Genomic DNA, 21,833 nt, shown 5'->3' with positions numbered 1-21,833 from the left:
GTCATGTATGTTTTTTAAAATAAAACACATAATTCTTAAATGGTTTCTTGTTCGCTTAGAGCAAATGCCATCTTTTTTTTTTTTTAAGATTTAAAAGGATTGGTAGGAATGTTGTATCCTTGAGCTTACTATAAAGTAAAGGATCCAGGTTTATGGTGGAACAGAGTCCCACTTAGTACTTATACAGATGTATCATTTTTAAGCCAAAAATAAGTATTGAACTGTAATATCAAATTTATATCCTACGCCCATCCACGGTTCCCATGATTTCCCACATCATATTTGACTCATGTGTGGTAGTATCTCTCTAGTAATTTTAAGAATGTCACTTTTTGCTACTTTATTTTTTGTTCTCTGTGCTTTGAAAGTTTTAAGGCCTCCATATCTAATGACCATGTGAAAATTTTAGATTGTTTGAAAAGGGAATCTGTTTAATTCAGGAATTGCGAAAAGCCTTGCAGCAGCTACAAGGAGAATTGCAGAGTAAGGGCCAACAGCTTCATACCCTGGAGGCTGAAAAATACAATGAGATTCGCACCCAAGAGCAACGCATTCAGCAGCTCAGCCACAGTCTGAGTCACAAAGAGCAGCTGCTTCAGGTGAGTCCACAGAATGATTTCAAGTAAAACTGGGTTCCTAGAGCTGGGGAATTGATGTTCATATCATCTCAAAACATTAGTCCACCTGTGTTGAGTACCTGCTACATGTAGAACATTAAGAGGCGGGAATCAGGAGGATTCAGAAGAAATAGAAAGTACAATCCGTCAACCAAGATGCTAACCAGCAAGTGTAGGAAACAAGATATACAGACCTGAAACAGTTAAGCAATAAATATTCCGCAAATAGTTATTAAGCACCTCTGTGAGTTAGATACGAGGCTAGGTATGAGGAAAATGAAGAGAAGGTATGTCCACTGCTCCCACTGAAGACCTCTGTATAGAAATTTCCAGAGTTATATAGATGATAAAATGAAAGTTATAGGAAAAAATGGAGCACCAAAGAAGAGACTGATCAGTTCTACCACCTAGTCTAAGCTTTAGTCACACCGGATCCCTTATATTTCGCTGAGCATATGATTTTTTCATGGTATACATATGTTGTGCCAGTTTTTTTCTCTGATAGAGATACTCCACAGCTTCTTGGGAAACTCCTAGTCCTTTAAGACTCAGAGCAAATGTAACCTCTTTTGTGAGAACTTTAGTGACACCTTCAGGCAGAGTTAGGCAATGCAGCCCACGTTCCCCTAGTAGCTTGCTACATGCGTATATGTATACACCTGCGTATATGTGATGCAGAATAGTTGACATTCTGTATGTCTGTCATCTCTGCTAAACTGTGTTCCCCTTGAGAGTGATCACATTTTGTTTTTTATCCCGAATCACTCACAAATTCCTTGACAAAGTGGAAATTCAGTTAATACTGAATAAATGAATAAAGGAAAATATTTTTTGGTCTCATTAGGAATTTCGGGAGCTCCTGCAGTATCGAAATAACTCGGACAAAACCCTTGAAGCAAATGAAATGTTGCTTGAGAAGCTTCGGCAAAGAATACAAGATAGAGATGTTGCTCTAGAGGTAGGTACCATAATTTTGCTTATGATGCTGTGGATTATTTCATCCACAGGGGGACTTCAGAAATGTATTTACTTAATTTGCTTCTTTTGGGAGTTGGTTTTCCATTCCTTTATATTTGGAATCTTATTGAATAAGAGTGATCAGAATAGTGACTCTTGTGGAGCTTTGGGATGCTGACTTTGCTTGCAGCGGGCTATAGACGAAAAGTTCTCCAGTCTAGAAGAAAAAGAAAAAGAACTGCGTCAACTTTGTCTTGCCGTGAGAGAGCGAGATCATGACTTAGAGAGATTGCGCGGTATCCTCTCCTCCAATGAAGCTACCATGCAGGTAAGAGCAAAATCTGTCATGACTTGGTATCCCTCTCCCACTTGGATTCTAAACCTGAAATATCACCCCTTCCATCATTTTCTGAAAACCAGGATATTTGCTTTATTAAAAAATATATATACAAAAGCAAACAAAAATAGCAGTCATTAGTTCTGTCGTTATACATAAGGGAGTGAGAAGTTTTAGCACTTCTACTGTGAACTTTGTGGGAGAGGGCAGTGAATATGGATTTTTATATATAGTTCTAATTTATTTCTAATCCTTGCTAATATTTATATACTTTTATATAAATGTTGCTCAGATGCAGCTATTATATTGTATTTTTCTCATTAATATTATGTACATGTCTGTGTACAGCCACAATCAGAACACTTGTTTCTCTTATTAATATTTACTCTGGGCTATTTTTGTATATTTATTTTAGAGCTTAAATATCTAACCATCTGACACTTCTTGAAGTTCTTCACTTCCTCCAAAGTACTTCATTTAACACATACATTATACTTATCTCTCTACAAACTAGATGAGAGTTTCTAAAAGCAACAAATAGACTAGTATGGCATTGTTAGATTAGATACTACGTCTTTTCCTTTTGCAAAAGAAATTGATAGATAACTTAGGAGATAATGTAAAGGTGGATCAGGTTTCCTGTTTATGCTGAGGAGTGTGGGGTGGCCCTTTGACTTAACGGCTGCTTTCTTTGTGACTGTAGTGTATGGAGAGTCTCCTGAGGGCCAAAGGCCTGGAAGTGGAACAGTTGTCTGCCAGCTGTCAAAACCTCCAATGGCTGAAAGAAGAAATGGAAACGAAATTTAGCCATTGGCAGAAGGAGCAAGAAAGTATCATTCAGCAGCTACAGACATCTCTGCATGACAGGAACAAAGAAGTGGAGGCAAGAATTTAGTTAACCTAAGGGCAGCTGGTTTAGTGATGACATAATCTCAGTCTTGCATTAGGACTCTTGAGGTCTGAGAGGCCGGCGACCCAAGTCTTTAATTCCATCCTGTCTCTGGGCAGGTCACTGGCTTTCACTGACACTTCTTTTTCCTATACCTATAAACTCAAGGGGACAATTATCTTTCTCAAAGAAGTTATGTGAGAATTAATGAGATCTAGAAAATGTACCTACAATACAATAGCTAACCTTTGTTACGGTGCTCATGCTGCGTCATGCACTTTCTTAAGAGCTTAATGGATGTCAATTCATTGAATCCTCGCAAATCTATGAGGTACATACTATTATTCCTCTTTGACAGACAAGGAAACAGACTTCTGAAGTGAAGCAACTTGTCCAAAGTGACATAGCTAATAAGTGGCAGAGCCAGTGTGCACCCCAGGCGATCTGGCTCCACAGTTTTAACCCCCATGTATTACCTCCAGTGTAGAACTGGCAGCTTCATCACCGTGCTAATAAATACAGTGCTTGTTATTTTTTTCAGCTGATCATTTCATGTTCCCCCTATAAAGTCAAACGGGAGTAGATAAATGAGATAAATGAACCGAGTGCCCATTTATCCGCACCTAACGTTATTATGTGCCCTGAGCATTATAGGGCAAGGACTTATTTTAGAAAACAATATGTAAGTTGCCATTCTAAGTATTTTTTTCTGTATTGTTAGTGTTCATTCACTGAGCATGTATTGACAGTCTTTTATGTGCCAGGCCTATGCTGGATCTGCGGGAACAAAAATGAATAAAACATCATACTTGCTCTCTCTTCTATGATAGATTCTTTTAAGCCCTTCGATATACAGTAGATGGAATTCTTTCCTCCAAAACTTACACTGTCTCTCCTGTATTAGGATCTTAGTGCAACATTGCTCTGCAAACTTGGACCAGGACAGAGTGAGATAGCTGAGGAGCTGTGCCAGCGTCTACAACGAAAGGAAAGGATGCTGCAGGACCTTCTAAGTGATCGAAACAAACAAGTGGTGGAATATGAAATGGAGATTCAGGGCCTGCTTCAGTCCATGAGCAGCAGGGAGCAGGAGAGCCAAGTAAGGACTAATGCCCAGTCCAGAAGAGTACCACTTAGTGCGTTTATAGTCCGCACTATAGGAAGCATTAGAACTTTATAAAGTGTAAAATTTACGTCATTTTACAGTCCATTCTGTTAGTTCTTCTCCTTCAGCCTATTAACTAGACTACAGTTTTACATCAGTCATCAGAGTATGAAATATTTCTAGAACACTTTGCATTTGGAGGGTACCTAAATAATACATGTCCCCACTCATTAAATTCATTATGTACATTTTCTTTTCCTTAATGTTCTGATAATTTTGACAGAAAGGAATATAGGGTTCTGGAGTGTTTTGATTTTGATTCTAAATGATCAAGACTTGAGTGATATTTTGTTTCTAGCCAGGGTATGGGAAAACTTATACTTTCCATATTTTCTCTTAATTCATGTAAAATCTGAGTTATTTTAAGAGAGAAAAAAAAGTTTGTGTTTTTTCAAAGGCCATGATGAGAATAAACAATCTCATAGTGATACGGCATATAGTAATTTCAAAATAATGGTACACAAATATTTCAAAAGTAAATTCTTAACTGACCCTCCTTTTCACGTATCTTTCTCCTAAAGGCTAGAGAAAGTCTAGTATAGTTGACTTGTGCTGCATTTCAGGGACCAGTCACTCAGAATTCTCCCTAGTCAGTTCTCAGAGGGAACTAGATTCTTATCATTTGCCTATGTTATTTGACAATAATATTCTCTAATGCTTCCTTATATTATGGGATGGTTATATTCCACTCATCCAATTCTTAGGCCCACTGCAGTAAATACACATTTTGTTAGATACATGCTGCCATGTGCTGCAGAAATTGCTTCTGGAATAGACCTAACAAGATCATTGTGAATTATTTAAGTCTTTGGCAAGAGGCTAACAAGTCTTTGAGTTTTCTTTTTCACCCCTTTGTAATTTGAAAGAATTAGCCTTATAACACTTAATATACTGCTGGTAGTAAAATAATGGAATCTAGGAGATGCCTGAGATTACAAAAGATTTTCAGCGCAAGAAAAAGTGTAATGATTGTATTCTTCTAAATCTGCTTCTCGAATTTTATATGCAGAAAAATCCCTTGAATAGCTTTTTAAAAACGTAGCCTCAAGAATTTGCATTTCTTATAAGCTTCCAGGTGATGGTGATGCTGCTGGTCCATGAGCCACACTTGGAGGAGCAGTGCTAAAAGCAGCACTGCTAGAAAAAGAGTACCAAGCCAGATAGATCATATATAGGGCACAAGATGTCTTGTGTATTATTCACTCTGTTTCTTCTCATAATTTCACAGAGATTTTTATTAGGGCAAATTAATAATGTACTGTTACCTCTAAGATGGTTATGTCCAAATCCCTGAAGAGTCTGAATTTTACATACTAAAACTGGAAGGTTATTCTTTTATTTCCCTTAGAAGTTATGACAAGAGCTCAGCTTCTTATTTAAAATAGTAGTAATTCTCCCAGAGACAGTCGATGCTATAATATAGCTAATATATTCATCATCTTATACCCTCTTTTAGTCTTAGTTTATTATTTCTATGCAGACTTTGGTAGCATTTGTTTGTTCTAAATTTTTTCCTTATTGTACCATCATGTGTCTTAGAAAACTGTGGGATTTGAAATGAAATAAACTGGGTTTGGTGATTCTGAGGTTCAGATTCTCCTGATCATGTGGTCTGATAAAAATGTTTCTGTGTAATTGATTCATTCAATAAATAGGTCTCGAGTACCTGTGAATTGAGTGCCTACTATGTGCCAGACATTGTTCTGGGTGCTTGGGATTCAGCACTGAACAAAACATAGTACTTGCCCTTAGAAAACTTACATCCAGTTGGGGCAGGGCGGGGGGCTGGGGAGAGAGAGAGAGACAATAAATAGATATATTGATTACTGGTAAGTGCATTGTAAAAAGAATTTAGCATGACGGGAGAATTAGGAGTAGAGATGAGATTGCTGTTTTAGATAGGAAACGCAGACTAGGCCAATCTGATAAAGTTGACATTTGGCAAAGACCTTAAGGGAGTGTACCAAACAAATGTTTGGGCAAAGACCATTCAGGCCAAAGGCACATGAGTAAAGAAAGACATATGTTACCCAATTCAAACCAGAATCTTAATACCTTAGCCTGATAGTTCTAGCAGAACAAGTGTAGATTATTTTATCTGTAACAGATGTGTTATATTCCGTTTTTCCAATATTGTGCCTATGAGAGACTTTCTTTCTGCTCACTGACTATGGTTTTTCCTATAAAATAAAAGCAAGGAAACTATTTCTTAGGGCCCCACTGGCTTTTCTTAAATGGTTGGCTTTTAACAATGACATCAGAACACAAATTTTTTTTTTATTAGAATATCTCTCTAATGTTATGTGTGTTTTCCTTACTAGGCTGCTGCAGAAAAGATGGTACAGGCCCTAATGGAAAGAAATTCAGAATTACAGGCCCTGCGCCAGTATTTAGGAGGGAAAGATTTCATGACGTCCCAGGCACTCATCTCTAACCAACCAGCTGAAGTTACCTCTGTCAGTCCCCATCTTGCAGAGCAGACTGATCAAGTAAGAACCATAGACTTGTATAGATGTTTATGCCAACTGCATTTTCTTTTTATATCTGAGGCATAAGTATGATAATTTTAATATCAAGTTGTGCAAGAATGTTCCAAGTCCTTGTCATTGTGATCATGGTTCCTGTATCTTCCTAAATCCCCCGACTCTTCCAATTTTTAGGGTTCAGTGCCTATACCCTCCAGAGATGATAGCACTTCACTGACTGACAAAGGGGATACAAGCATACCCAGGTCTGCGTTAGGTAAGTATCAAATTTCATTTCACTCAGGAACCTCTGTCTTTCCTTCCTGTAACTCTCTGTTAATAGGTTTGGCCAAGACTCTCTTTCTCTTCCTACCATAATGGAAAAAATAAGTTTGGATTCCACCAAAAGGCTGAAGACATGTGTCTTCTAGGGAGAACTGCCCTTGCCTTACTTTGAATTAAAAGTATTGCTCTGGCCACACGATTTGACTCAGAGAAACTGCATCCTAATTCTCTTTTTCAGTTAGCTTTGCAGGGATTCAGGAAGGCGGGAGGCAGGGTTTCCAAACCTGCACGGCAGGACCACAGGGCTGACGCTGTCTCCTGGGTACCTTAAGCAGGCTGAGGCTGCTCACTGTAAATTGACATAACCCACATGACAGTGTTGGGAGGGGTAGGCAGTGCCAAGCTCCCCTCCATCCAAGGGATGGTTATAGGCTTTGAACTCCCTAAAAACAACTGAGCAAAACTCAAATGGGTGCCTTAAAGTCTCTGACTTTCACAGACCAAAAGTTTGGGATCTAGGGAAGCATCAAAGAAACTATTATCCAGTGAGTTCCAAAAATAGGGGCTCACCATGGTTAGTGACTTGGTGATTATAGTGCTATGATAAGAAATGTTGTGGACTTGGAGAATTAACTTACGATTTGTTTAATGATTTTAAGAATGCATAAACTTTGTGTTATAGTGTAGGGTATTATGGAATTCATAGATAAGTTGTGCAAGTAGTCATTTTTTAGTGAGAAACTTTATGCTCGTTAAAGAGTAAAGGATGCTGGATTTGTTTAATTTACTCCGTATTTACCTTTTTTTAAAAGCATCTTTCCCCAATTTTTTATTTTGCAAATTTCAAGCCTATAGAAAAGTGGCAAAAAATAGTACAATGAATACCCATATACAGTTTTATTAAGATTCACCAATTGTTAACATTTTGCTACTTTTGCATTATTTCTTGCACGCACGCACACACAGATATAATGTTTTTTTCTGAACCATTTAAAAATTACAGAAATCATTGACACTTTATCCCTAAATACTTCATTATGTACTTCCTAAGAACAAGGGCATTCTCTTCCATAACTACAATATAATTATCACGCTCAGGAAATTTAGCTTTAATACAGTCCTAGTATCTCATGTACAGTCTATATTCAGAGTTCCCATTGTCCCAATAATATTCTTGATAGCTGGTTGTTCTCTTCCCTCAGGGATCATGCATTGCACCTACTTGTCATGGTTCTTTAGTCTCTTTTAATCTAGAACAGTTTTCTAGCCTTTTTTGTCTTTTTTGACATGGGCTTTCTTTGTCAATTGAAGTATAGTTGATTTACAATGTTGTGTTCATTTCTGATGTACAGCAAATTGATTCAGTTTTTTATATATATATATATATATTCTTTACCATATTCTTTTACATTATGGGTTATTACAGGATATTGAATATAGTTCCCTGTGCTGTACAGTGGGACCTTGTTGTTTATCCCTTCTATATATAATAGTTTGCATCTGCTAACCCCAGCCTCCCAATCCAACCCTTCCCCCCACCCCCCCACCCCCCGACAACCACAAGCCTGTTCTCTGACATTGGCATTTTTTAAAACTCTGGGCCAGCTAATGACCCTCAATTTGGCTCTGATTGTTTCCTCATGGTTAGATTCAAGTTAAACATCTTTGGCAAGAATACTACATGGATGATGTCTTTCTCAGTGCATCACATCAGGAGCACATGGTATCAGTTTGTGTTATGCTCGGTGATATTAAGTTTAGTTGTTTGGTTAAGGTTGTATCTGCCAGATGTCTCCACTCTGAAGGCTCATTTTCCCCTTTGTAATTAATAAATGATCTGCCAGCAAATGCCTTGAGATGTTGGTAGTTCTGCTTTCCCACAGTCATTCACCCAGTGGTTTTAGCATCCTTTGAGCTTGTTGGAACTCACTATTTGGTAGTTTAAAAAAGAGATTTTCTATTTCTAAAATTCCTTCTTTGTTTAGTAGTGTGTATTCTTTTATAAAGAAGAGATGCCCTTTCCCTATTCTTCCTGCTCCGTTTGTTTATATCAGTATGGAGTAATGGGTTCTTTTTTTTAAAAAAATCATTGTATTATCCATTTCTGTCATTATTCCATTTGATAACCAAATTATCCCGGATTTGGCCAATTGGAGCCCCTTCAAGCTGTCCCTCTGTCCTTTCAGTATTTCCCCATCTGTTTTTGAGCACTTCCATACTTTCTGGCACAATAAGATGTTCTGTGATTTTCTTTTACTTTGCCTACCTCCGCCCTGAAATTATCCATTACTTCAAGGAGCTCTCTGGTTCCTTTTACTGGGTAATGGCATTTATATACTAGTATCTGGATATAAGATAGGTTCATAGCTACAGGTATGTCATTTGCTTCTAGGCCCTTTTAAGTGAACAGAGCTAAGGATGTTTATATGTATATGTGTGAGCATGTGTGTGCGTGTGTGTGTGTGCGCGCGCGTGTGTGTATGTATATACACATACATATATGTGTGTATACACATACACATATATATGTATGTGTATATACATACACACACGCGCGCGCACACACACAGACACGCACACACACACGCACACACATATATATCTCCATTTGATACTGATTCCTCTAATTCCAGTTAAACAATACAAGTTCTTTCTTTCCGTTATTTTGTATTTGTATCTGCCTTCTCCCAACATTGAGAAACCTGGTTACCTGTAACATCACTATATTTATACATTTGCACAGTACACAAAAATAGTTTCAGAATGGCTACATGAATACCACTATCAACAATAAATCTATTAAATAATGTTTAAAATTTCTTTATAATTCTTTTTATCCTTAGAATATTTCCCACCAAGGGTGTACAGTTAGAATACTGAGTTCAAAAATTATTTGGATTAATTTTTTTTATTATCTTCTGGGTGGTTATCGTATCAATTTGCTATTTAGTTTCATTTATTTATGTTAGTATTCAGTGTTTGGCTTTTGCTTCCTCATTGTGCAACTAACTTTACACGTTAATAATAAAACATTAACGTGCTTCAAAGCTCAAAAATATAGAAAAGTATACTCCGAAGTCCCATCTACTTCCCTGTCCTTTCTCTCCTATTTTTACTCATCCCCTGAAGACAACCAGTTTCATTTCTGAGGTACCCTTCCTGTGTTTCTTTTTGCAAAAATAAGCAGATTAATTCTGTGTGTATATGTGATGTGTATGTGTATGTTCTTATTTCCCCTTTTCCTAATATAAAACATTCTTCACTAGATGTATTCTTCTGTGCCCAGCTTGTTGTACTTAATATCTTGGATATCACTCCATGTAAGTTCATTAAAGATATTCCTCATTCTTTTTTACAGCTATATATAGTATTTCACTGTGTGGATATACTATGCTTTATTCATTCTTTTATAGGCTTGTAGGTTGATTGCAGTATTTTGCTATTACAAATAATGCTGCAAAGAACAACCTGTGCATATGTGTTTTGTTGTTGTTGGGTTGTATCTTAAATTCCTTAGAAACAAGGCAGCAAAGATCACATTATGTTGATAGTGATTATAACTAGCATTATGTATTCATTTTTAGGAGACTTGGATACAGTTGCAGGGCTGGAAAAAGAACTGAGTAATGCCAAAGAGGAACTTGAGCTCATGGCTAAAAAAGAAAGAGAAAGTCGGGTGAGTTTTCTTGTTAAGCCTAATTTCTTAATTCCTATTTTTTTCAAAATACTTCATATTTAAAAGAGTAAAATTCTCCAAGTATAATATCTGGGTCCAAATGCAGGTTGAGCCTTTTTGCTTTCTGGAGAAAAATAGAAATCCCTTTATATACACATTTCTCACCAAGATGCTCTTGTTATTTATAATGAGGATCATTAAAACTTTTTAAGTGCTGAAAAGACACAGCTTTCTCTGTGCATTGCTAACTGGAATAAAATAATTACAAAGGACTTGTGAAAAAATGAAGTGCTACATAATTGCTGCTTAGAATTATGACATTAGAGCCATGAAATTAGTTTTAGAAACATGAAACAGGAGAAATTTGAGAAGGACCCACTTTTATTGAGTACTTGCTATATGCAGTGCACTGTACTGGATACTTAAATTAGCACTAATACAGCTCTGCTAAGTAAGTCATATTGGCCCTGTTTTTTTTTTTTTTTTTTTTTTTTTTTTTTGTGGTACGCGGGCCTCTCACTGTTGTGGCCTCTCCCGTTGCGGAGCACAGGCTCCGGACGCACAGGCTTAGCGGCCATGGCTCACGGGCCCAGCCGCTCCGCGGCATGTGGGATCCTCCCGGACCGGGGCACGAACTCTTGTCCCCTGCATCGGCAGGCGGACTCTCAACCACTGCGCCACCAGGGAAGCCCTGGCCCTGTTTTATAGATGAAGAAGCTGAAACACTGTTTTAAAACCTGGAGGTGGGGAAGAGTTATATGGCTATAAAATGCTAAAGCTAAGATTTAAACTCAAGTCTTTTGTGACTCAGAACACTTCCTAAGAAGTCATTTCCTGGAGCAGATAATTTTTCCCATTCATATGTTCTATTTCTAGCAATAGAGGTTTCATCAATTTTCTTAGAAGAGGCCTCTCAGCCTTACAGGATCCCTTCCACTTCTTCTTCCCTATACAGCTAGTTGTTTGTACTATGATGTAGAAGAAGCATTAGGTCCACAGTATAGAGTTATAGACTAAAACTGAAAGCCTTTATGTTACTATGACCTCTGTTTTAGATCGGTCAGTGTCATGGGTTCCTAAATTAAGTTTACCCGGCTAGTCTGTGTAGCTCCTCAGTTTTGTTCTACCTCTTTGTCATAGTTACATCTATAATATAAAACCTGCATTCATATTTGTGATGAAATTATCTTATTGTACCTCTAATTTCTCTTTTCATTACCATATTTCTCCTTACGGAGTTATATGAATCGAGTTTTGAGGATGTGAAATTGTGTGGCATTTAAAAAATACTAGTTTAAAAAATCCCCTAGTTCCCCTCCTTTTTCTTGGTTCTGCCCTAGCCACTATCATGTCAGATAATTTAGTTTCCACATGCTGTTCCTATTTATCTCACATATACTCAGTTAAGAGTAATGTTACTTTTGGTTTTGTCCTGTTTTCAGGATCATAAAATTATAATTACTATAAATGAATATTTTGAAGAAAAATATTTATAAGAAAAAATCGGTATTTTGAGTGAGTTATATTTAGCTCTATTGCTTACGTCTGTATGTTCTTAATCAACTACAACTTCTCAATTCAATGCTATGTATTTTCATTATCATATTTCCTCTAATATTAGGTATTTACCAAAGCCAGATAGATTTTCCCAGATTTTTCAACATTCCCCCTACCCCCCTGAGATAATAGTAGTGGTGGTAATAATAGTTACCATTCACTGATTGCCTGCTATATGCCATGCACTTTAATACATTTTCTCTATTCTCACATAACCCTGAAATGTAGATATTATTCCCATTTTACAGTTGAAGAATCTGAAGCTCAGTTTAAATTGCCTTGTTCGGGAGATTATGCCAAGATGTAAGACCCATGTCTGTCTGACTGCAGACCTTTAGCTTGCTGCAATAATGTTTTTTCTTCATGTTTTCATGTTTCTTCAATGGTGCAACTACCTCGATATAAAATGGCAGAGGTCTCTGAAGAGAGCCTAATAATTAAGAGCACCCCCTTTTCCATAACCAAGATCTGAACAAAATGAGAAATGAAATAAAATAGTGGCAGGTAGTTTGGTACTTTATCAACTGTATTACTGATAAAGGTTTACATAGAGAATTTAATGCAAGAACCAAGTGGGCCTGCTGGCCAATCCCCAGAATTAGGTAGACTTATCTGCCCAGACAGGCAATGCTGGGCCTCAGCAGACCGTTCTGCATGGTGGGGAAGAGCTTGCCTTTGGAGAAGCAGTGGCTTCCTACAGGCAGCTGTCTCCCAAGAAGAGGAAAGGTGGAACTAGGTCAAGCTTGCTTGGTTTATTCTTCCCCAGTCTACTGTTAAGTCCCTTTGCCTGCCCAGGGTTGAGTGAGTAAAGGGGTGGAGAGAGGTCAGGAGTTACAGTAACTGAGCTCCTTCAACAAGGAAGGAAATATGAGGAGAAGCATTTCCTCCTAATCTGCTGCAGTAGCCCAGAATCATCAAATACCCTTGTATAGTTATAAACCATCATAAGCCCACACAGTGATTCTATAAGCATTGATGGAGTTAGAAGATAAACAAGTAGGACTTCCCTGGTGGCGCAGTGGTTAAGAATCCGTCTGCCAATGCAGAGGACACGGGTTCAAGCCCTGGTCCAGGAAGATCCCACATGCCGCAGAGCAACTAAGTCCGTGTGCCACAACTACTGAGCCTGTGCTCTAGAGCGCACGAGCCCAACTACTGAGCCCTCATGCCACAACTACTGAAGCCCGCGCACCTAGAGCCCATGCTCTGCAGCATGAGAAACCACCACAATGAGAAGCCTGCGCACCTCAGTGAAGAGTAGCCCCTGCTCACCACAACTAGAGAAAGTGCGCATGCAGCAATGAAGACCCAATGCAGCCAAAACTAAAATAAATAAGTAAATTTATTAAAGAAAAAAAAAAAGATACACAAGTAAAATTTTTGTTGCTTATAACTTACGTTTTATATTACTTAAGGAAAAAGGTGCTGCTTCCTTTAGGAAGCTTGATTACACCTTAAACTAGCTGTGTGTCATCCATCTTCACTTGTCACAATTACTTTAAAAAAATTATCTCAAAATATTTCCTTGAAATATTTACTTATAAATAACTTGCCATTACCATGAAGCATATAAGACATAGTCTGGTGGCTGTGACTCTACTTCCTTGAGTTTACTTTCTGGATCTACCACTTACTGGCTCTGATTTTGAACAAGTTCCTTAATTTCTCTCAGCCTCAGTCACCTCATCTGTAAATTGAGGAGTAGAAGAGTAGTTATTCTGTAGGGTTGTTGGGAGGATTCACTCATTCTTTCATTCATCAGCTATATCGGTACCTTCTCTAAGCCAGGGCAAGTGGTGGGGATGAATAGGGAACAAAATCAACAAAGTCTCTGACCCTATGTAATTAATTCCTACTGGGGAGATTCAGAAAACAAATAATACAATTACAGATTGTCATAAGCGATATGAGGGAAATAATAGAAAGTAACATGTATGGGACCGTTTGAGATAGAATGCTAGAGAATGCTTCTCTGAGCAGATGCCGTGTAAGCTGGGACTCGAGGATGAGAAGGAGGCAACTCAGGAAGATATTTCAAGCAGAGGGAATAGTAGGTGCAAAGGCTCTGAGTCAAGAGAAAGTCTGGCATTCCTAGAACAGAAAAAGTCCAGTGTGCCTAGAAAACCATGAATGAGGTAGAAAATGGTTCATACTGAGGTTGAAAAAGTGGGCAGAAGCCAAGTCATTAGGTTTGTTAAAAGGATTAAATATATACAAAGTATTTTTTATAAGGCCTGGAACACAGTAATAAGCACCTAGTAAATGTTAGCAGCTGTGGAAATTATCATGATTTTTAGTGAAATTTGTCATAATCGAATATTTGGCTGTCATTTTCTGGTGAGGAGAGATGAAAGATACAACATTAAACGTTTAGGGCCTACAGTGTTAACTTTTGGTAAGACTTCTTCATAGGTGGTGGTGTGTTCTTCCATCAGGAGGTGTGTAATGTTTGGTGATCTCTTGTGATATTGATGATCAATGCCTCTGTTAATTCATTAAGGCTTGCAAAAATGGAGATATTCTGTCTTTTTTTAATCTTTTAGCTGAAATACTTATGTAAAGAAAAACATCTATTCTTGCATCTGCTAATGGTAACCCATTTTTTAAAGTAGTATAATAAACTCATTAATTCAACAAATTTGGTATGTTTTGTAGTGCTAACAAAGATGGAGGATATCATTAAAACCACATTACAACTTCCCATGAAACACCTTTTAGTACTGCACAGTGCAGTTTATTGATCTGATCCAGTAGCGCACTATTCACGTTCTAGTTTCTATTTGCACTACTGGCTGATAAGATATGGAAAAGCATTTGCTTCAATGTTAAAATGAAGTTGTGACACGTATTGTTTCCTCTACCCACTGACTTCAGGATTTCTTTCTTCACAGATGGAACTCTCCGCCCTCCAGTCCATGATGGCTGTGCAAGAGGAAGAGCTGCAGGTGCAGGCCGCTGATATGGAGTCCCTGACCAGGACAATACAGATTAAAGAAGACCTCATAAAGGTCTTTCAAAGTTTTTAAAGACTATTGGAAATGATTACAGCTCAGAATACCTGTAGGGCATCTTCAGACACTTGGATACATTGAGTCTTCTTATGCACTGTTAGTTTGAGCCTCTTGATATTGACATATTCTCTCTGGTTTATGTCAGAGTTGCTAAGATTTCATAAAGAAGCTATTGTTACCGTCATACGGCTTATTAATATCCCACTTAAAGTATAGCAAACTATTTCAAGAGATTTGTTACTTTGTTCCTGTGCTGAATAGTGTTTTTATTACTTATGGGGTTGGCCAAAAAGTTCGTTTGGGTTTTTCCTTAAGATCTTATGGAAAAACCCAAACTTTTTGGGCAACCCAATATTTTTATTACTATACTTGTTTTTGACTTTTAGGACCTGCAAATGCAGCTGGTTGATCCTGAAGACATACCAGCTATGGAACGCCTGACCCAAGAAGTCTTACTTCTTCGGGAAAAAGTTGCTTCAGTAGAATCACAGGGTCAGGAAACTTCCGGAAACCGAAGACAACAAGTAAGTTATTGAATTACAAACCTTATTTTTTACTGTGAGATAAACAATGAACAAGCCGTCAATCTCAATTACTTATGAAGGTGTCTGTTGATGGAATTTCATAGAAAATCTGTGCTCTAAAGTTCCCTGCCTTGGTCAGTAGCAGCCACAGATGCTGTTTTCTCATACGTGTAGTTCCTTTGTAACTGCTGCCCCATATGTGACCTCTCTTTAATGCCAAGCTTCTTAAAATGACCTGTTTGCCTGTACTCCTCCCTGTCTCCACTATCATCTCTCTCACTAACTACTCATCTCATTCCAAGCTAGCTTTTAAACTCTACCAGTTCACTTAAATAGATCTCTGCGGTTATGCACTATTGTAGCTCATCTTTGCACTTACTGTAGCTCACAATGACATGTGTCTGTGACTCATGAATGTCTTTTCCCCCCACTAGATAGTAAGCTTCTCCTTAGAACAGAGTCTGGCACATAGAAGGTGCCCAATAAATGTTTAATGAATGAATGAAGAGTACTAGTAAGTCCTATTGTATGTTTCCCTCTTGCCCCTCCTTGCTTTCTCTCCCACTCCTTCTTCTTGGCCTCTTTCCTGTCCTTCTGGCTTCGCTCTCCTCTTTCTTCTTCTTGCTCCCATATTTGAATTCTGCCTGATAGAGGTGTTTTTTTTAATTAATTTATTTTATTTTATTTATTTTTGGCTGCGTTGGGTCTTCGTTGCTGCGCACGGGCTTTCCCTAGTTGTGGCGAGCGAGGGCTACTCCTTGTTGTGGTGTGCAGGCTTCTCATTGTGGTGGTTTCTCTTGTTGCGGAGCACGGGCTCTGGGCGTGCGGGCTTCAGTAGTTGTGGCACGCGGGCTCAGTAGTTGTGGCACGCGGGTTCTAGAGCGCAGGCTCAGTAGTTGTGGCTCACGGGCTTAGTTGCTCCGCGGCAAGTGGGATCTTCCTGGACCAGGGCTTGAACCCGTGTCCCCTCCATTGGCAGGCGGATTCTTAACCACTGCACCCACCAGGGAAGCCCCCGATAGAGTTTTAAAGGTAAAAAAGGATAATATGGCATTGACTTGAAAACTGTAACATACTATATATAGAAAGGTTAAGTCAGTAATGAGATAGTGAGCTTTTTGAGTCATAGTTCATGCTAATACATTCTTTTGGTCTCTTTCTCAGGATTAGCTGTGGCTTCATGTCTCTATTTGCATGTTGCTCCTATTCTTTTTCCCTCAGTTGCTGCTGATGCTAGAAGGACTGGTAGATGAACGGAGTCGGCTCAATGAGGCCTTACAAGCAGAGAGACAGCTCTACAGCAGTCTCGTGAGGTTCCATGCCCATCCAGAGAGGTAAGAGAGTGACTGCACTGTTTTTCCTTTTATTCCTCATTAAGTGCAGATGCTTACAGTATACAAGGAGGGAGAAAAAGAAAATCATAACTGGGACTACCCGACTTGTCACTAGTTGTAGGGATTGCTCTGAGCCTCAGTGTCTACATCTTAAGTCAGGAGTAGCATGTAGCTATTGCAAAGATCAAATGAGGAGACGTGTCAGGTGTCTAAAATAATGCTTGCATATAGCAAGCACTCATTGTGTGTTTCTTTCCTCTCTCTAATCCATGTCCTATTAAAGGCTGCTTCATTATAAGACTATAAAGGGCACTGATATTCACTGAATATAACTGAAGAAGATATAAGTGTTGTTATGGCTAATATTACCCCAGGATTACTCATAGCCATCATGATGAATCTATTTTCCTGTACCTCTTGATTTTTGGTCATGTATAGTATATCCTTCTGGTTCATTTTATATTCCCTTAATTTTTTTTTCTTATTCTGCCTTCCCTTCTAGCCCCTTTCTCTCTTTCCTAATTTTTATTCTTTTACTATTCAGTTTTTTCTAATTTATTTTTGAGTTAAAAATTTTTTTTTTCTTTCTCCTTCAAGAAAATGAAGGCAGAGGAAAGGTAAAATAGGACCATGTGTGTTACTTTATAAAGAATCTCTGCATCTTTGTGAACTGGATTCTTTTTCAGAGCACTGTCAGTTTTCAGTAACAAATGAGAAAACGAATATCTTCAGTAGCGACCCTACTTGGCTCAATATCGATTCAGTTTGCATTTAGTTTTTACTGGGTTTTGGCTTTTCAGAAACTAACGCTTTTAGTTAAGAAATGAAATTTCTCTTAGTGGGCTATAAGGGTGTGAGATGAATATTAGGAACTATAATTTTATGTCAAATTGGCTCAGAATCTAGGATAAAGGGACAAACTTTACAGAAAACAGGCCTTGCTAATCTACCAGCATTGAACACAAGGGCCACAACAAAGACCACATTCATTTACTGTGTCCTAGAGAACAATTACTCCAAAAGTCTCATGGCTCAGAGTGGCACTAATGGCTCTTTGGAAGCATCTATGGACTCATTACATTGATGGCTAATCCATTTTCCTTCCATGTATGGCATGTTTAATCAGCTCTGAGAGAGACCGAACTCTGCAGGTGGAACTAGAAGGGGCCCAGGTGATACGCAGTCGGCTAGAAGAAGTTCTTGGAAGAAGCCTGGAGCGCTTAAGCAGGCTGGAGACCCTGGCCGCCATTGGAGGTGGGGAACTGGAAAGTGTGCGAGTTCGTCACGAGCATGCCTTCTGAGCACTGGCGGGTCACACTGCAGCCCGGGATGGAGACCCTTGTTTGCACTAACCAGAGAGCCTTGTCTGACTTTGGCAGAATTAAACAGTGACTTACTAATGATAGAACTGGTACAAGTAGCATCAACTACAAAGTGAAACTCACTTTAGTCTACCTGTATTTCACTGTACATAGCTGTCTCCAAGTTGAATCGTGGAGGTTACAAAGTATATTTGCACACTATTAATCATTCCATTTTAGTTTTCCCACCTGTTTTCATTCTTTTCCCCAGCCCTTCCTTCTTTTCCCTCATCCCTTCTACAGGCCAATAAAGTTTATTCCTCCCCCACTTTCACAGTCCATTTCATATGTTCCATATCATGTCATAAATGCATGCGTGTGTATTATTTTTGCCATTCAATCAACTCCTGCTCTTTGAGTGAGAGCAATTTTTTAATCAAAGTTTCAAGATAAGAGAGAGATAAGAGATTGAGACCCTATAAGAATGACTTTGCAAAAGTGGTATAATCCTTATCAGAAGGTAACCAAACCCAAGTCTTGCAATAGAAGACTGAAAGTATTCGGAAGGCCAAGTTAAAGAGCAGAGGCAAAGACTGTTAAAGTGTTTATAGTAAACCTTTACCTCTAATATTGTTTCAGAGTTGATTATTGAATAACAGCGAAATTAGATTAGATGCAGATTAGATGCCATTAAAATTTTTTTCTTTAAACTAAGGGTATAGTATTTAGTCAGAACACAACTTTAAGAAAGCTCCCAGGTCTTCGAGAGTCAGAATTCTCTATATAAAAAGATAATTTCAAACGTAATGTCCCCTTTTAAATTCAGTATTTCACCAAATAACTCATTATGACTAGAAGAAAATATTTCTTGTATTTTTTTCATTTGGTAATAGCACTAGATGGAGTCCTGTATTTTTTACTTTTTAGTGCTTTTGCATTTCTCCATATTACAATAAGTAATAGGCTTCTGGCTTTGATGTGTTTGAATAGTTTAGAAAGAAATGTCGCAGATCTTTCTAGGTTTTGGTCATTGTCTCAATGCTTTCTTATTTCAACATGACAGATGTAAGGAAGGGGGCCCTTGAGATTATACTTCTGGTATCTTACATGTCAAGAGTATAAAAAGTAACCAAGGTTACTTTGTAACCTTGCTAACCCATGAGGTTTGTTATTTCTGCTGGAATTAATTTCCTAGATTAGAAGCTCAGGTTTCAGTTTTTAAACATGGAATTTGGTGAATAGGGATTGAGGCTCTTCAGCCCCAGAAATGTGACCGAGTACCCTTTCTAAACGAGGTGGAGCACAATGGTTTTTCTTTCTTCCCTCCATTTTTCATATGACACTTTTATTTCTTTTACATTCATGTGTTGACATGGCTTGCTTACCTTATAAATTCTGTCCAAGTTTCTGTAACCTTAGCCATGCCTGTAACAGAGCATCTGTCACTCTAAAATGGACAGGGAAGAAAATATTCTACTGGAGAAACACCATGGAATCCTCTGGTTAAGAATTGATAGTTTGTAAAAGATTGGTAGCCGTAAGCTTTCCTCTTAATGGAAAGCTTTTCAGTTTTAATAGGCTTTGGGTGGTACAGGGGTCATTTAAGAAAGGAGATTGGAAGTATAAGCAGAATCATCCATTTTTTCTTAGTCTTCCAATGTTTAGTGACCCTTTCCTGCACAAAGCTCTGTAACATTGTAGAAGTAGAGAGGAGGGTAATCGAGCTGTAGAAATATCACCCCACCAAAGGCTAGCCTGTCATATGATTACAAGGCATTTAAGAAATGCCTTTCCTTATTTTTACTAATAGACCAATGACACTTTCTAAGTTTCCTATTAAGATTCAACCACGGGTGATATTTGGGTTCTAATGGCTCATAGTGATTACAGTAATTTATGTAAACTACTACTTCTGTCATTCTCCAACGAGAATAGGAATTTCCCTTGTTATCTTGAACAGTTGCTAAGTGTTAGAAATATTAAGGTAGTGGGGTGAATAATGAGAAACTCAGCTTCCTACTGGACAATGAACAAAATACGTAGATTGGGGGAGAAAGTGAGTGAATTGTAGTCCTGATTTGGATCTTGAAAAGATAGAGTAACTTGTGCTATAGCTACTTACCTTTGATATTGGTCCTCGGGAAACATTTTAGAAAATTAGGTGATTTAGTGGCACAAGAGAAATTAAAAGTGTGGTCTTGATAATGTAGATGTGACTAAAATCTGGTACTGACTTTCTGGTCTGTATAGCTGGAATGGGGCTTGCAAACAGTGCTAACTGGAGAGAGCTTGCTGGTCTAACAATTTTGTGTGGTAACTTGGCATCTTATTAGAGAACATGATTCTAATTTTGTTCTGTATCCCACAGATAGATGATGCTTTGGCCACATCATTCATATAATCATATTTAGCATGCTATAATATGATTCCATTCTCTCTTCAGGGGCACAGACATTTTCTCTCACTGAATTATTCTACTTTTGCCAAGCATTTTTCAACCTTACAATAATTTTAGATAAAGCATTGTGTGCTTATAGAACCTTGTGCTTGAATAAAAAGCGTGAAAGAAAATGAAATGAAATTCTCACTCAGGCTATGCTTAATTGGAAGCATAGAACTTAAATTGAAAAAAATGCATATTGATGGATTTGGTCTTTCTCACATTTCCTTTTTGGTTGTAATGGTTGTAAGAGGTCAGGGTAGTTGAAGTCTATAGTTTTTAGAGCTAGAGAGTTGAAAAGGACCTCCAAAAAGATTTATTTAATGAGTGAAATGGAGTCCTTTTGACAGATATTTCCCCTAAACTCTTTTCTATTACAGGTTTAAACTATATCATTGAAGTCTGGTGATGGTTAGTGCCTAGTATAAATCGACATTTTTCTGGTGTTCTCTTTTTAGCTATTTAGCCAAGTTATAACTTTTTCTGAAAAGGCCTGATGGGACTATTTTAACATTGTCAACCTCTTACTTTGATGGGGTGTACTTCTATCCTTATCCCCCCTGACCCAACCCTCTCCCACACCCACCTCTCTTCATTCAGTTGTGGATGGTAGCAACATTTTTGGTTCCTCCTTCATATTTTTAAAAGATTTGTCTTGGTCATTATGTATAGTGAGAGATCTGTTAAAGATCAAGAAAATCTTGCCCTGGATAGGATATTAGATCCAAGCCACGAGTTTCCTTAGGAGGTTCTTTCGTTTATTCTACTTGCACAGATTATACATAAATGGCAGATATATATATAAAAGACCTATCAGTTTTATGCTTACTTAGGCTTCTAATTCAGTGTCTGGTTGAGAGGTTTGGTTCATAGCTTCAAAACAGTTCAAGAAAGTTGATTTCAGTTCTCTCTGCTTCAGTCTTCTCGTTGGATCTAGAGTCTTCTGATTAGGGAAAGAAGGAATAGATCAGATTACACCCCAAATTGCTCCTTTCACTGAGGAATAAAGGTTGACTGACCTACCTAAAGTCACTTCCCTTTGGACTGTAAGCCCTAGAGGAAACTATAATTTAATACCTTTGCTTTCCTTGAGCTAGTATTGGAAAACTCTAGTTCCTGTTGTTAGGATAAAGTTACTGTTTTCTGGTTTCTTGGTCTTTTTATTTGAAGAAGTCAGAATCTTCATGTCCCTGAAAAACTCAAGTTGCCTCTTCAACTAGGGTCTCAGTAGTAATTCTAGAGGCCTGCAGGCAGTGTGCAGGGATATATGACAAA

At 38.1% G+C, this 21,833-nt stretch overlaps 1 protein-coding gene across 48 annotated transcripts in view; it reads left to right on the top strand.

Moving 5' to 3' along the window:
• PDE4DIP (phosphodiesterase 4D interacting protein) overlaps nt 1-21,833 on the top strand; it is a 288,606-nt gene that overhangs the window by 143,795 nt on the left and 122,978 nt on the right. For all 48 annotated transcript variants that reach the window (XR_007473525.1, XM_049702093.1, XM_049702136.1 and 45 more), the window contains 12 exons: nt 441-599; nt 1,462-1,575; nt 1,765-1,902; nt 2,615-2,794; nt 3,705-3,899; nt 6,287-6,454; nt 6,626-6,707; nt 10,300-10,391; nt 14,840-14,956; nt 15,346-15,483; nt 16,705-16,817; nt 17,944-18,071. Coding sequence is in view for 47 of the 48 variants with exons in the window: in XM_049702093.1 (XP_049558050.1) it covers nt 441-599; nt 1,462-1,575; nt 1,765-1,902; nt 2,615-2,794; nt 3,705-3,899; nt 6,287-6,454; nt 6,626-6,707; nt 10,300-10,391; nt 14,840-14,956; nt 15,346-15,483; nt 16,705-16,817; nt 17,944-18,071 (1,624 nt within the window). In the remaining variant the exon portion in view is untranslated. The remainder of the gene's footprint in view (nt 1-440; nt 600-1,461; nt 1,576-1,764; nt 1,903-2,614; nt 2,795-3,704; nt 3,900-6,286; nt 6,455-6,625; nt 6,708-10,299; nt 10,392-14,839; nt 14,957-15,345; nt 15,484-16,704; nt 16,818-17,943; nt 18,072-21,833) is intronic.

This window comes from Orcinus orca, chromosome 1 (genome assembly GCF_937001465.1).
Source record: "Orcinus orca chromosome 1, mOrcOrc1.1, whole genome shotgun sequence".
Taxonomy (NCBI): Eukaryota; Metazoa; Chordata; class Mammalia; order Artiodactyla; family Delphinidae; genus Orcinus; species Orcinus orca.
This window is presented reverse-complemented; position numbering and strand designations above follow the sequence as displayed.